This window comes from Copadichromis virginalis, linkage group LG14 (assembly GCF_057382275.1).
Source record: "Copadichromis virginalis isolate Kocher_CV1m ecotype Utaka linkage group LG14, C_Virginalis_male_GT1.1, whole genome shotgun sequence".
Classification (NCBI taxonomy): domain Eukaryota; kingdom Metazoa; phylum Chordata; class Actinopteri; order Cichliformes; family Cichlidae; genus Copadichromis; species Copadichromis virginalis.
The window spans coordinates 29,146,859-29,162,494 of record NC_140631.1 but is presented as its reverse complement, the minus strand read 5'-3'; the positions used below and the strand labels follow the sequence as shown (position 1 = coordinate 29,162,494).

General features: G+C 39.4%; 1 protein-coding gene and 1 pseudogene across 1 annotated transcript; both read right to left on the bottom strand.

The window, feature by feature from the left end:
- Positions 1–4,647: 4,647 nt before the first annotated feature.
- LOC146694223 (extracellular calcium-sensing receptor-like) lies at positions 4,648–8,454 on the bottom strand (annotated as a pseudogene).
- A 2,615-nt stretch (positions 8,455–11,069) lies between these two features.
- On the bottom strand, positions 11,070–15,038 carry LOC146694222 (extracellular calcium-sensing receptor-like). The gene is made up of 9 exons (XM_085478854.1): positions 14,929–15,038; positions 14,379–14,673; positions 14,135–14,221; positions 13,684–13,953; positions 13,176–13,382; positions 12,788–13,063; positions 12,307–12,534; positions 12,088–12,211; positions 11,070–11,983 (listed from the first exon to the last, which is right to left on the bottom strand). The coding sequence occupies exons 1-9, from the start codon at positions 15,036–15,038 to the stop codon at positions 11,070–11,072; spliced, it is 2,511 nt and encodes an 836-aa protein (XP_085334980.1).
- Positions 15,039–15,636: the final 598 nt, after the last annotated feature.

Here is a 15,636-nt window from a genome sequence, read left to right as displayed (position 1 = left end):
ATGGCTGGACGTAAGCTGCCCCATCACCCAAGGAACTGGCATGGGTGCGAAGACGTGCTGAGCCCTAGCCGCCCGAAGATCTGGTGTGGGGACAGGCTGAGCCTTAGCCACCCTCACCCGAGTAACTGGAACAGGTGAAGGGAGAGGAAGGGTCTGAGCCACACTGCTAGCAGGAAAAGGCTGATAGATTGATGTGGAAATAATGACAGGATGAGAAATGTTATCAGACTTAGCAGCATGAATGTCCTTAATGGGTTCAGGTCTCAATTAATATTGATTGGATAGCCCAAAATATGATTACAGTACACAGTCTTTGGATTAGGTGGATTATGAACAGCGGCCATTAAAGTCTTGGGAGGATTAACAGTCCCTGGGTTATGGTGATATTGCTGCACCAAACAGTATGAGCGACGGTGAAATGAGCCTCGCTTCCCCTTAGCTGTGACAGCAGGAAGCCTCCATTGAGCCGAGATGGGAGTCAGAGCCACTGTGCCACGGCGAGGTGGAAGCACCGGTGAGAGAAGCGGCTGGTGCGCGGAGTGGAGCTGCGAGACAGTGAGAAGCTGAAGACCACTCTCCCCAGGTAAGGCAGCAGGTGGGGGGCCGTTGCATCTCCAAAGTCCACCGAGAGCCAGACGAGTCCCCACGAAGACGTGCTCATACTCTGAGTAGAGCTGCTGTTTCCGCCTGAGCTTTCCCACCAAAAGAGAAAGCGCTGCTTCCTGCCGCTCAATTAACCCTCTGGGGCCGCTGGACGCGCCGGAGCATCAAAATCACATGACCATTTTAAGACTACCCAGCTACAAGATGCAGCGATTCAGAGTCTCGATTTCAACTTGGGTCAAAAGTGCGTACTTCAGACTACATACCAGTTTTTGAATTGTGTCGATGGGTCACATAAAACCAGAGTTATGATACAAAATACACGCAATGTTTTTTTCTGTAAACGGTAAAAACGGCGTTTTCTAGAGACAGCGCTAGCAAACACTCTCCCTTTGCGAGTGAAAAAAGAAGAAGAAAAAACACCCCTTCCCTATTGGTGTTAGAGTTTACCATGTCAGCCAATCAAAAAAATTATATGGCAACATGTGACATTTGGTTGTTTAGGGAGAAGGGGAAGTTTTTAGGAGTGACACCCGCAATGGAAAGCGAGCGAGCGAAAGAAAGAGAAAGAGCGAGTTTACATATGTGAGACATTAGTGACCTTTAGCGTGTTTGGAGGCTATAGCTAGTTTGTTGTGTAGTTATTGTTTTGTATTGTGTGTCAGTTAGACTGCTGAATTTCACATTTGCTCTAAAAAAGCCGTCAAAGGCAGATTCCAGTGTAAACGTTGTTCCCACATGGAAAACTGGACTGATGCACCTCCTGCTGTCAGAACTGCAGGGTTTAGGCCTTTGGTGTTCTCCTCTGTCTTATACTGAACACAAACTACATTTTTTGGACTGGCACAAATAATTTGTGTGCCTTCTTATTTGATGCAGCACACCTGATTGTTCTGTAAATAGATTTTTTTTTTTTGTGTCCCGTTTGGATCTTTAGCCATCAGAATTGTTGTCTTAAGGCTAAGAAAGATGCCAAGCGGATTTATTTTACCAAGTGGATCATCATGGCCTTGCCATATTGGTCCATTTGATTGACCTTTATTATAATTATGAATTTATTTTATTTTCAGTTGCTACAAACGGGACAGACATGACTGGGGGATAGGGCAGGGAGAAAGAATGAAAGAAAGAGAGGGAGAGAAAGAAAACCAAAGGGGAGAAGAGACGGTGAGAAGGGGGGGAAGAAAGAAAAAAAAACAAAACAAACAAAACACCTGGGTCACCTGTATGGAGAAAAAAAAGCAGAAGAGAAAGCAAACAACAAAGAGCAACATAATAAAAAAAACAGCACCATCACAATAAACTAGCTAGCAGTAGATATCAGTAGATACTAAATAATAAACGATATTGTGCAGCATGCAAGATAGACAGCGCACAATGTGCTTTGAGGCAGCAGCCAAGAAAGGTGTAGTCCGCGTCTGTGAATACCCGTGTGTACACCTGTGAGCATGGACGCGCTTGTTTTTTTTAAAAGGTTCCTTCATGTAATGATCTGCTAGGGAGTGTGGGGAGGCCACAGCCCCGTCCTCCAGGGCATGAATCAGGTATGGAGGAGATCAAAACTCCAGACATCCAGAGGCCCCCAGAACACAAGAGACCAAGGAAGACCAACAGAGGGGCAGCCGCGCCACTGTCCCAGAAAGAGCTGAGGAGAGTCCCAGATGAGGGCTCACTCAGCAGCCGCGGAGCAGAAGCCAGGGGGAGTTGCAGTGACGCGCCCGTGAGCTCCGCCGGCAGCCAGCCGTGCCTGAGTGACCAAGCCCCAGGCCGAGAGGCCGGGGGCACCCCACCTCCGAAGTGGCCCGAGCGAGCCCCAGGCTCCTGGCCCTGATAAGCGGCCGCCAAGGAGTGAGCCGGTGTGTACCTGGACGCCCACCCCCGGACACAAAGAACCACCAACGCACCGATGTCTGAGGGAGTCCGCCACTGGCAGGGGAAGTGGTGGTAGGGGGAGATAGGCCTCCAAACCTTGGAGGGCCTAAGATGTCCCCAGAGAGGTGGCGCCTGACACCCAACCTGACATATAGACACAGACATACAGGCACACACAGATACAAACATCCATTCCCACCCTCATGCTCTCATATGCACTTACTCCACACTCAACCAAGGTGGAGACAGACATAAAGAGACGCTGTACACTCCATACCTGCCCACAACCCCGGCAACACACCAACCAGGACCCAAGGCCCCGAGGCCCGGCCAGGGCCCCAGCCCCCAGAACCTCACGCCCATCCCGGACCCACCCAGGGGCAGCCAGGCTACCAGGTCAGTAACCCACGTCCGTCAGCACAGACCCTCCCCTAGCCCCGCTGCACGCAGCCACGAGTAAACAGTCACCCGAGAGCCAAAAGAGCCCCCAAACGGACATGACCGCTACCCTGGGTTGAGCCCCCCAAGGAAGATGCCTCCGGGGAACCCCCCGACGCCCTAAGCCTGTCCCTACCCCCACACCAATCACAACAGTGAAGGCGGGACCAAACTATGACCCCCCACCCCCACTAGGTGATGGAGCTGATCAAAGGAGCCCAGAGCAATTGATCTGATGTGGTGGCAGAGGCTGTATCAAGACTAATGTAATCTAATAGATAATTTCTATATTGGTTAGAATTAAGATTGGTTTTATTTTTCTAGTTCATGAGGACAGTTTTCTTGGCTATGCATAGGGCAATGAAAACCATATGGGCTATATTCTTTTCTGAAGTGACATTATCTAAGCTGCCCAACAAACACACTAAGGGGGAAGTTGGAATGTTACAATAAAAAAATAATAAAAATAATAAATTAAAAATAAAAAAATAAAAAAATATAATTTTTCTACTCGAATTTTTGAATTTTTTGTCTGAATTTAGATCAACTGTGCTAATATAGTATGCCAAAATAACTCAAATGTCAGATATTTGAGGTTGTGCTGAAAATAATGATACCAAACAAGGCAAGAAAATCGTATTTTAAAGGTGAAATATAGAGGTAAAATCGAAAGTAGTCAAAAACGGCCAGTTATACCCTGGACCCCAGAGGGTTAAATCAGAGTCCACTGGGTCCATTGCGTGTCTTCGCGCCCCACGGGTCTTGTCATTCTGTCAGGCATCGCAGTGTGGAGAGAAGAAAGAGAGAACCCAAATGCAGGACTCACGTGTTAGTGTGGAATGAAGATGATGTTTATTTTAAGGACAGTGAGAACAGAATATGAAACGGACTAGCTGACTGGTTGAATGGTTGGCTGGCTGAACAGAGAACACACTCACGGAATCGAAAATGACAAGACAGTGGACATGAAGAAACTGAGGGCTTAAATACACTGATGATGATTAGAGACCAATGAGTACACAGCTAAACATAATCTGACTAATAACACATAAACACACACACCCGCCCTCTCACATCATCTATAATTGACTGAGTCAGGACTCTTCCAGACACTAAACCAAGGCACAATGTACATTTCAATTCCTTTAATTTTAAATATGTTTATATTGTCTATCTTGTAAAATAGTCAGATGTCTATTCATATTAATGTACAGAATTCATCTGCTTGCTGCTACTACTGCACATTCACCCAATGTATATACTACATATATATATATATAATGTTCTTCCTCTACACACCCCCCCCCCAAATTTTTTTGCACCTGTCGAGGAGCATGTCAGGCTACATTTCACTGTGTGTTATACTTGTATAACTATGCATGTGACAAATAAAGAACCTTGAACTTGAACTTGAACCTTGAACTTGAAGTAGAACTAGACATGATGCACATAGATAAAGCTGGCACGGTAAAACAGGAAACATGAACATGTGGAAAATAAACAGAACATGAACAAACATGACCCAGGAACCCTGACAGATATAGCTAAATTATGTCTAAAGTTAAATTTAACAATGTAGTGTCACAGAGTCAATGCTTGCACATTCTAGCATACACAGTAAAGGAGAAATCCAAACTTTCTTTATATGTTCTCACTTTTATATTTTATTTAATATATTTATATAAATGTGTATTCACCATATGTATTTTTCTATTGCATGTGGAAAATGTTTTTTTATGATCGAGTGCCACGGCCCATTATAACTTTTTTTGTGTTCATCTCTGGTCTCAACAGGATGATGTAACATTTGGGCCCAAACAGTGCGACCAACAGGCCAAAGCTTGAGGCCAAGATGGCAAATACCTCCACTGCATCTGCATGGTTTCCAGGTGAGCTGATATAAGCAGGAACGAAGGCCACCCACACAGCACAGAAGATCAGCATGCTGAATGTGATGAGCTTGGCCTCATTAAAACTATCAGGGAGATTCCTTGCCAGGAAAGCAATTAAAAAACTGAGGAAAGCCAGCATGCCAATATAACCCAATAACACTCCAAAACCAACACTAGACCCAACTGAACACTCATAAATGATCTTATCATTGTGGTATTGGGTGTTTTTATTTGGAGTAGGAGAAGCAGAAACAAGCCAGGCAGTGCAGATGACTACTTGAATAGATGTAAGAAACAGAATTGTTCCTCTTTGCTGCATAGCACCAAACCACTTCAGACTGGCTCCCCCTCCTGGCTTGGAGGCTTTGAAAACAGCCAGAACAACCATGGTTTTTACCAGGATGCATGAGACACACAGCACAAAGCTGATCCCAAATGCTGCATGCCTGAGTTGGCATGTCCAAAGCCTGGGTCGTCCAATGAACAGCAGTGAACACAGGAAACATAACTTAAGTGACAGCAATAGCTGGAAACTAAGTTCCGAATTGTTGGCAAGTACTATAGGTGTTCTGCGATGGAAGAAAAAGATCCCTATAACAACAGCACATATAATTGTTCCCAGCAAAGAGGTTGCTGTTAAACAAAATCCCAGAGGCTCATCGTAGGAGAGAAACTCTGTCTTCTTGGGAACACAGTGGTCACGCTAATGGTTTGACCAAAAATCCTCTGGACAACTGGTACACTCCAAGGAATCTGACAATAAAAGCTAAGATGGTGAAATGCATTTTACATTTAATATAAATTAAATAAAATATGCAAAGACAAGCACTTACTGCTCTTATTGTTTATTTTTCCCTCAGAGCAAGGGATGCAGTCGAAACAGCATTTGGGTTCTCCCTTCCGTCTCACCATGTGGGTACCAGGAGGACAGCTCTCACTACATACTGATCGACCTGGCTGTTAGACGAAATTAATATTACCTGCTAGAATTACATATATTGTGCACATGAGAAAAATGAAAAATATACATATGGGAAAAGATAAAAGGATAGAAAAACCATTTTAAACCTTTTTGGATTCAAAGTTCCAGAAGATTTTATCTTCATCAAGTATGAGTTCTTCACCTTTGAAAGCTGACCTCTTAACTTCACCAACATTCTGAACTTTAGTGCTTCCATCAGGGAGCCACAACCAGTTCATCACATCATAAATTGGCACCACATCACCATTCTCATCAAATGACACTTGATCACCAAATTCAGTGGTGAAGTTTACCCTTTCCAAGTAATAAACATGCTGTTAAAAACAGATGTATAAGAATTAAATTACTTTTAACAATGTAAACTGTGGCCCTGCTGTTCAGTAGTCAAATATTAGAGCTATTAAATTTGAATATAGGAATTCATTGCTTTTAAACAAGGCCTATAGTAATGCGACATACTTATTCCATTAATGGTTTCTCTGATCTAATTACAGTAACCACTACTTTTGCTCAGGAGAAAATATAATCCTCAATCCAGCTTTTTCATAGTTAATTTTATAGCACTGCATTTTGCCTTACAGGGTAAATTCTTTTCTAAATGTAATTACAGAACAATCAATTTAGACAAAAAGTGTAACCTGATATCACACCTGCCATGGCTCCAGTGTTTGTAATGTGGCACAGCTGTTCCCACTGAAAGGTCCTCTTCCAGGCTTGCATTGCAGCATCTCATCAAGGGAATATGCCAGAGCATAAACAGCTTTGTACACATTATACTCAGGCCGGAGGTCGGAAACGTCCAAGAACTCATTGTTCACATTTTCCAAATCTTCCTGTCCAGTGCATAATATACCACCCCCTTCCAGCCAGCCTGCTGGAGCTGGTTCAAATCTGCACTTAAATGTGAATTCCCAAAATTGATTCACCTGAAATATTATGAAAACTATTTTAGATGTTATACATAATAAAATATGCAATTCCTGCAAATACCACTGTAAATAGTTTAACCCTCACCATGCTATTTCCATAGCTATTGTTGTGATGCAAGTCAGGACGTATTTGTAACAGGAATTCCCTGAGCCCTGTTATTTCTCCTCGACGAATAGCGATGCCCAGTGTACCACCCAGGTATGGCATGAGGTGAGGTGTTTGGAGCACAACAGCAGTTGTCCAGGCTTTACTGGCCATCCACTGTAGGCCTGTTACATTTTGCCTCACCACCTGTGCATTATGTTTGACCAAATGTACAAACTCATATTGTAAGTAGCAACTAATTTAGTAACATTATGAATTCTTTATTACTAGTTTTCTCTGCTCAATCAATATATAAAGACATAATGCATCTGTTACACAGTGTAGTGATGCAAATCTACATAGCTAGTAAAAATTTAAAACTTTTAAATTCAAACCTCTTCCATAAGGTTTATCATGTGACTCTCATGTGCAAATACAATGACAACTTGAGCTGTGGATTTTTTCATCACATTTACAATCCTCCTGAGTTCATCTGTTTCTTTGTGCAAGGACAAAATTTCAGTGTAAGCCAGGCAACCTTCACCAGACTGACTTAACTCAGACTGGAAGGATCTTGCTGCATGGAGTCCATAGTCATCATCACTGACAAGCAGACCTGCCCAAGTCCAGCCAAAATGTTTTAGAATCTGAATCAAAGCATGGACCTAAGTGAATACAGATTAAAACATGAATGCATAGACAAGACAAAACTTAGTTATTCATTAGTTACTGATGACTGTTTATAATTGTGCTGATCAATTTTCACCTGGAAAACATCACTTGGGATCGTCCTAAAGAAGGATGGATACTTTTTACGGTCACTCAGGCAGGAACATGTGGCAGAATAACTCACCTGTGAAAGATACAGACTGTATATTGTAGAAATATTCAAAGCCTTGACTGCCTCCTTACATTTTTTTAAGCTTCAATCTGGTCATTAAATTTACAATTAGGTCTATATATTTATATTAAATATAACCAAAAATAATATTTCATGGTTAAACTGGAAACTTACCATAGGTATGCTGTACAAACCTAAGACAGTGGAGATGGCAATTGAACGTGTAGAGGATGAATCACCCACAATCCCTATGACTGGAGGATTTCCAACACATGTATTATGTAATATTATTTGATCCTCTTGACCACTGGCTAATGACAATGCAGCACGGAATCCAATTCCAAGTTCAACGCAGTTATCATAAAGAGTGAATCCCAGAGTCACATTAGGCAATAGGTTGGAGTTTCTGTTGATTTCATCAATTGCAAAGGCCATGGTTTTTGCCTGCCTAAATCCTAGAACATCAAAACTAACAAAAAACACAGTCTGCTATTGAAAAATATAGCAGTATACCTGGAAAACATTTTGCAACCATACACGTTTTGCAACTACTCAAATGAAAAGAACAGAAACAACTAAAGTAACATGCTAAATGACAAAAATAAAGAAAGTTCATATTGCAAGATGTGTGTATTTGTTCTTAATGCCACTGTTGGCAGTGATTTCCCAAAGTCTTTTGTGCTGTTTCACTGTCATACTTACCCATGGCAAGTAGGCTGTTGTGGCTCTGAGGTAAATGACAGGTCAGGGAAGATAGAAAAGAAGTGAACTTCAAACAGTCCTCCTAGGATCAGATCTCCACTTTTTTGCATGCTATTTAGATGAAACTGTCCACGTGAGTGGCAGGAGGACGAAGACAGAGAAGAGGCTGCAGTAAAAGAAAAGTAACAATATATCAAAATGAACAAGAGCAAATTGGCGTGTACAAGTGACAACATAACTATTATCTGCTTTTCCCCTTTTCTCAGCCCAGTCAGGTTTCATGGCGTTGCAATTTCTTCTTATTGACATGCAGTACTGTAAATAACCTATCAGAGCAGACAGCAGATGGGCAGGGCCTATAATACATTTCATTTGAGATCAGTTTTTATTGATGCAGATGCTATGACTGAACATACACTCACTTGTGACTATGCAGGTTAGAGAGTTAGAAAGTTAAACATAATTTTTGTGTTTTTTTTTTTTCATATTTATCAAGTGCAGTAAAAGGGGGGGAGAAATATTCTTGCGGTTAAATCATTGAGACATACAGTGAGCAAATGAATAAATAAATAAATTCAAGACCATAATCTGAATAAATGCACAAGAACCTTCTATATTAACCCTTTAAGACCTACCATAGAACCAAGTCCGCAAGTTGATATACATCAATACAAACATTATATTCCAAATTTTAATAATATGTATGCATTAAGTCCATACTAACTACATAAATTGCAAAAATGTGCAATAAACTACAAAAAATTTGAAAATTGATTTTGTTTTTTAACAACATATATTTCTAGTTAGAGAAATTTCAGAGGTTTATCCCTCAAAACTGTAAATGCAAAGAAGTTGCACAAAATAGTTTCCAACCACAGGAAATTCATTTTGAATGTCTTTATAGTTTTTTTTTTTTTTGAGATACAACAATTTTTATATACTGGAGGAAAAACGAAAATAAATCCTACAATGCGAATATGCAAACCCCCCCCCCCCCCCCCAAAAAAAAAAAAAAAACAGCATGTGCATCAAAATAAACAATTTCCAACAATGTAATTTGAGTTCTAAGTTTCCCAGAGACTATACAGAAAGGCATAAACTCAAACATTAATTTTAAAAACAGCAGCATAGCTTTGTTTTCCGCGAAAATGACGTCCCTTCCGTTTTCGGGCAGGTAATGGCGAACATCAGATAGATTGTGGTGATGTTTATTCCAACGTAGGAAGTGTTATGAACAGCTGATCAGTTGGCAAAGCGTGTTTCTGGAATATTGTGTTTTTTTTGCTGCAAATGCTTTTTACGCAATTTTTGCAAAGACATATTTTGAAGGAAACCGTGACGTAGGAAGAGCTGAATGCATACGATTTAAGTACAATTCCTCTGGTTTCATATATTCATATACTTTTCAGTTAGCTGTGAATAAGACCCAAGATACTTTAAACAAATTTGATAATTGTATTCTTTAAAGGCTATACTCTGTGTAAAAAAAGGGGTGGGGGTGGATCATTTAACTTGTCCGAGTATAATATGATGACATCACTTCCTGTTTTGAGAATTAGCATAGCAGCCATGTTAAGTATGAGCTGAACACAATTTGCTTTCATCTGCATTGAAGCATCATGGAAGTATTGGCTAAAGTTAGTTTATTTTACATGATATGTTAGATATTAAACCTGAAGTATTTTATTGACAGGTTAATTCACGACGTAATGGTACCACTTATTGTTAATTTGAGTTAGGAGTGCAGATGCTAACTATTTTTGTATTGTTTTTTTTAATTGTTTATTTGACGTTTTCATCAGAATATCTGTGAAGAATAGATTAAGATTCAGTAGATGTTTAGTCTGTGACTCTGCATTTTTATTGGATCTGGTTTATCTAGGTGTTTAGACAGTGTTCTACACTCCCTGAAACTCCTACTAATTTTGCCCAATAAAGAAAAAAGCATATGTATTATTGCTATTTTAATAGTATCCCTACCTAAATTTGTCAACAGGCACAGACACACACAAACACCCAAGCACAGAAGCTTTAATTAATTGTTAACCTCAATATGAATTTCACCCTTTACATTCATGTTCTCTAGGCAGAAACAGATTTTATCACATCGATTTATTGTGAGAAACAATACACCCATATTAAGATTAAAATACTGAGGACAACCAAAATGTTACAACACATTTAAGGCAAATGGTCAGTTTCTGTTTTCTGTTTGCCCCTGTCTCTGTTTCTGTGTCTGTGTGTGTCTGCCCATTGCTTTCAGGAGCAGGAGCTCAAATTAGGTCAGTTTTTTTTACAATGGCAGCATTCATTTTTTTTGTTTGTTTTTGTTTTTGTTTTGTTTGTTTGTTTTCTCAGGTAGCCTTTAAGGATGAATTCACAAAAAATCATCTTCTCTGAATGGAATATCTTTAGCTTACAGCTGCAACTCCTTTGAATGTTAGAATTTGTAACTTCATTTCTTGTGCATTCTTTTGGTTGAGATCCAAAAGTTTCAACTTGAGGGGAGAAAAGATCTGGTGAGGCGAACAATCCAGCAAGTTACAATTTCTCTAAGATAACATTTTGCCATGATAATGCTCTTAAAAAAAATCTATTAGCCATACTATTGTTTGATAAAAGATTTAAGATTTTAGCGACCCTAAATTATTACTGTTGGAGACAAAATGTGAAATGAATTCAACCGATTAAGTGATTAATTTAAATAACCCAAATTATATTAATTCTATTCATTTATAGTGAGCCGACCCATGATTGCCTTCTTTGTGTTTCTCTCTGGTTTCAGCAGAATTATGTAACATTTGGGTCCAAACAGTGCCACCAATAGCCCGAAACTTGAAGCCAAAATGGCAAATACTTCCACTGCATCTGCATATTTACCTGGAGAGTTGACATAAGCAGGGACAAAGGCCACCCACACGGCACAGAAACTTAGCATGCTGAATGTGATGAGTCGGGCCTCATTGAAATTATCTGGAAGATTCCTGGCTAGAAATGCTAGCAAAAAGCTAAGGACAGCCAGCACACCAATGTAACCCAGTAACACTGCAAAGCCAATTGTAGACCCAACAGCACACTCATACACTATCTTGTCATTTTGGTATTGCATGTTTTTATGTGGAGCTGGAGAGGAAGAGACAAGCCAGGCAGTACAGATTCCTGCCTGAATACAAGTAAGAGCCAGAACTGTCCCTCTCTGTTGCATCGACCCAAACCACTTAAGAATGGTTCCCCCTCCTGGCTTGGAGGCTTTGAACACAGCCAGAACAACCATAGTTTTCACCAGGATACATGAGACGCAAAGCACAAAACTGATGCCAAATGCTGCATGCCTCAGCTGGCATGTCCATACCCTGGGTCTTCCGATGAATAACAGTGAACACAGGAAGCATAGTTTCAGTGATACTAAGAGCAAGAAGCTCAGCTCTGAATTGTTTGCACGTACCATGGGTGTACGTCGATGATAGAAAAAGATCCCTAAAACAACTGCACAGATAAATGTGCCCAACAAAGAGGCAGTTGTCAAACAAATACCAAGAGGCTCATGGTAGGAGAGGAACTCTGTCTTCTTAAGAACACAGTGGTCATTCTGAGGGTTTGACCAAAAATCTTCTGGACAACTGGTGCACTCCAAGGAATCTGACAACAATAGGAAGGCATATAATCGATGATATCAATTGTATATAACTATGTATAATTTCTCAAAATTAAAATAAAAATATCCTTGAATTACAAATACCCACTGTTGTTTTTGCTGATTTTTCCCTTTGAACATGGAATGCAAGTAAAACAGCACTCTGGTTGTCCTTTGTTTCTAGCCATCCGGGTGCCTGGAGGACAGCTCTCACTACACACTGATCGGGGTGGCTAGAGAAAGACAAACTGATTACATACAAGGTTCAATATACACTACTTCACTCAGTATTTTTTTAAAAGAAGTTATTTAGAAAAGTAAAAATAACCTTTCCTGATTCAAAATTCCAGAACATTTTGTCTTCATCAATGGTGAGTTCTTCACTTTTAAAGCCTGACCTTTTAACCTCACCAACATTCTGAACTTTAATTTGTCCATCAGGTAGGTGTAACCAGTTCATGACATCATATATTGGCAATGCATCACCATTTTCATCAAAGGATACTTGATCACCAAATGGAGTGGTGAAGTTGACATTTTGTAAATAATGTATGAGCTAATGAAGGTTAATGGAAAAAAAGAAGGAACAGCATCAAGGTAGACTGTAATTCAGAATGTTGTTTCATCTAATTTTTCTTAATTATTTAAAAAAATACTACTTCTACCATTTCTTTTATTTTGGAAAGAAAATAATGGAAATTCATTGCAAACATATCAGTGCCCTTATAGAATAATGGACCTTTTTCAATAACAAAAACTTCAGTGACACAGTAGCTTTTCAAACAAAAATGTATAAATTGATACCATACCTGCCATGGTTCCATTGTTTGCAAAGTAGCACAGCTGTGCCCTCTGAAGGGTCCTGTTCCTGGCTTGCAATGCAACATGTCATTAAGAGCATATGCGAGAGAATACACGGCCTTGTACACATTGTAGTCAGGCCTGAGATTAGAAAGATCAAAAAACTCAGTGTCCACATTTTCAATATGCTCCTGCCCAGTGCATAGCGCTCCTCCACCTTCCAGCCAGCCTGCAGGAGCTGGTGCAAATCTGCACTGAAATGTGAATTCCCAAAACTGATTTACCTGTAATGGAATAAAAGTATTGAGAGATAATAGAAAATATTTATTTATTTCATGTCTCATTCTCATTCATTTTAGATATACTTTCAAATTATATTTATTTCAGAATTATTACCAAATTATTGTTGTATCTTCCATTGTCACTTTGGTCTGGGTGTATTTTTAACAGGAATTCCCTCAGCCCTGGTAATTCGCCTCTGCGGATGGCAATGCCCAATGTGCCACGCAGGTACGGAGTGAGGTGGGCTGTTTGGAGCACTGATGCTGTTGTCCATGTTTCACTTGCAATCCATTGGCGACCTATCACATTCTGCTTCGCTACCTATGATAATAAATTTAGAATACAAAATTTATGTAGGTTCTCACTATAGCTATTAAGTTATCAAGTTATTGATATGAAGTTAGTTAAATAAACAATGTTTATTTTTCTTGCACATTTGGGGCATTTTGATAACATAAAACTGATTAAGTTTCATTGTGATGTTTCTGCTTTTTAATGTTATCAGTTTAATCTAATTATTAGAATACCTATTTTACCTTCAATGGCAGTCATTTTTGTCTAGACAAATAAAGTACAATGCTGCAATAAAAATTATCTATGTGAACATTTTTTTATTTCCAACCTCTTCCATTAGTTGAATCAAGTGTATCTCATGTGCAAACACTATGACCACACGAGCTGTTGATGTCTTTATCAAATGTACAATCCTCTTCAGTTCACTTGGGTCACTGTCCCAGGGCAAAATCTCTAAGTAGGCCAGACAACCATCACCAGATTTAGCCAGGTCAGATTGGAAGGATTGGGCAACATGGAGTCCGTAATCATCATCACTGACTAGAAGACCTATCCAAGTCCAGCCAAAGTGTTTTAGAATCTGAATCATAGCACGCACCTAAGTGGATATGAGATGAGTGTATTATTTTAAAAAAATTATAAATATACATCTGAAACCAATTAATGCAACCTCTATAATTTATCTTATTCATTAAATACATCAAAGTCATTAGAAATAATTTCAAAGTCCTTTCCTGAAACTATGGTATATTTCATTTAACTTGGTAATTATGTTTTACCTGGAAAGCATCACTTGGGATGGTTCTGAAAAAAGTTGGAAAACGCTGACGATCACTGAGGCAGGAGCATGTGGCAAAATAACTCACCTATTACAAATATACAAGAGACATATTAACACATCATACAAGTAAAAGCCAGTCCAAATGCTATTATAAGTACCGCCAAAATGTACCGCAGGGGATCAATACTACACTTAAATGAAATGCACAGTGCAAGCATAAAAATATGAAACTTAAAACTTACAATAGGTATATTGTATAAACTTAGCACACTGGAAATAGCAATAGAAAATGTTGAGTAGTGATCACCAACAAGCCCAAGGACTGGAGGGATCCCTGAACAGTTCTCCTGAAGCAGAAACTGCTCTTCCTGGCCACTGGCTAATGATAAGGCACCGCTGAGTGCAACAACAAGGGCACCACAGTTGTCATAAAGACTGTATCCAAGAGTCACATTAGGTAGCAAATTTAAATTCTTGTTGATCTCTTCAATAGCAAATACCATAGTCATTGCATTCCTGAACCCTACAATATCAAAGCTAACAAACAAGCAAACGTTACGTCAGTATTGTTCACTAAAAGAGATCTGCAAACATGAAAACAAGCAGAGATATACAAAATGAACCCTAAAACGAGTGTATGTTAATACAAAATAAGAAGTGTAATTAATATTTTGACATATGTATGCTAAGATAGAGAAGTTATCTTGTATATAATTTAGATCTGTCATGAATATTTTGAATAGTTATTATTTGTACATGTCTCTGCTGATGTCATATTTGTGTGACACTTACCCAGTGCAGTGAGGCTGTTGAGGCTCTGAGGTAAATGTTCTCTCTGGGTAGACAGAAGTGTAATGGACCTCAAACAACCCACCCAGTACCACATCGCCAGGCTTGTGCATTTCATTGAGATGAAACTTTCTTTCTAACTTACAAGATAAAGAAAGTGAAGAAGACACAAAGCATAAAAAGAAAAAAGGGAAAAAAAGTAAGACCAAAGAGACACCTGTGAAAATATATGTGACCTGGAAGCCCCCCATAACTGATCTCCACCTTCAGTATCATTGTTTCTTTTATAAGGTCTCTCTACTTTATATGAGGGGTGTGTTATCCCTTTAACATGCTTTGCGTCATTGTTTAATTTTTTTCAGCACTCTCAAGGGTATGGCTGCAGACATGTCACCACACTGAAATAAATATGAATATATAAACATAGTCTGAATGCTGTGCTGTATTAATAAATGTATAAAAGCACTGAACCATATATTTTGTAAAATGTACTTTAAAGATTTTGTACTTTTGGATTTGGAAAATGAATGTCAATCTTGCTTAATATTCAAATACATTTTTGATGTGTTTAATGACAAATAGCCTAGCAGGGTCTTTTGTTTGAGTATATCCTATTTGTATGAATAAACCTACATATATGTACTGGTGCTATCACTATATTTGACTGTTTGACTATCAGGTATTTGTTTTAGTAGAGCATGTCACTTAGGA

Coding starts and splice junctions, on each gene's coding strand:
- LOC146694222 (XM_085478854.1), bottom strand. CDS start 15,038: ATGCACAAGCCTGGCGATGTGGTACTGGGTGGGTTGTTTGAGGTCCAT. Junction 13,383..13,683: donor TGATTCAACTAATGGAAGAG/GTTGGAAATAAA, acceptor TTATTATCATAG/GTAGCGAAGCAGAATGTGAT. Junction 12,535..12,787: donor AAACAATGGAACCATGGCAG/GTATGGTATCAA, acceptor AACCTTCATTAG/CTCATACATTATTTACAAAA.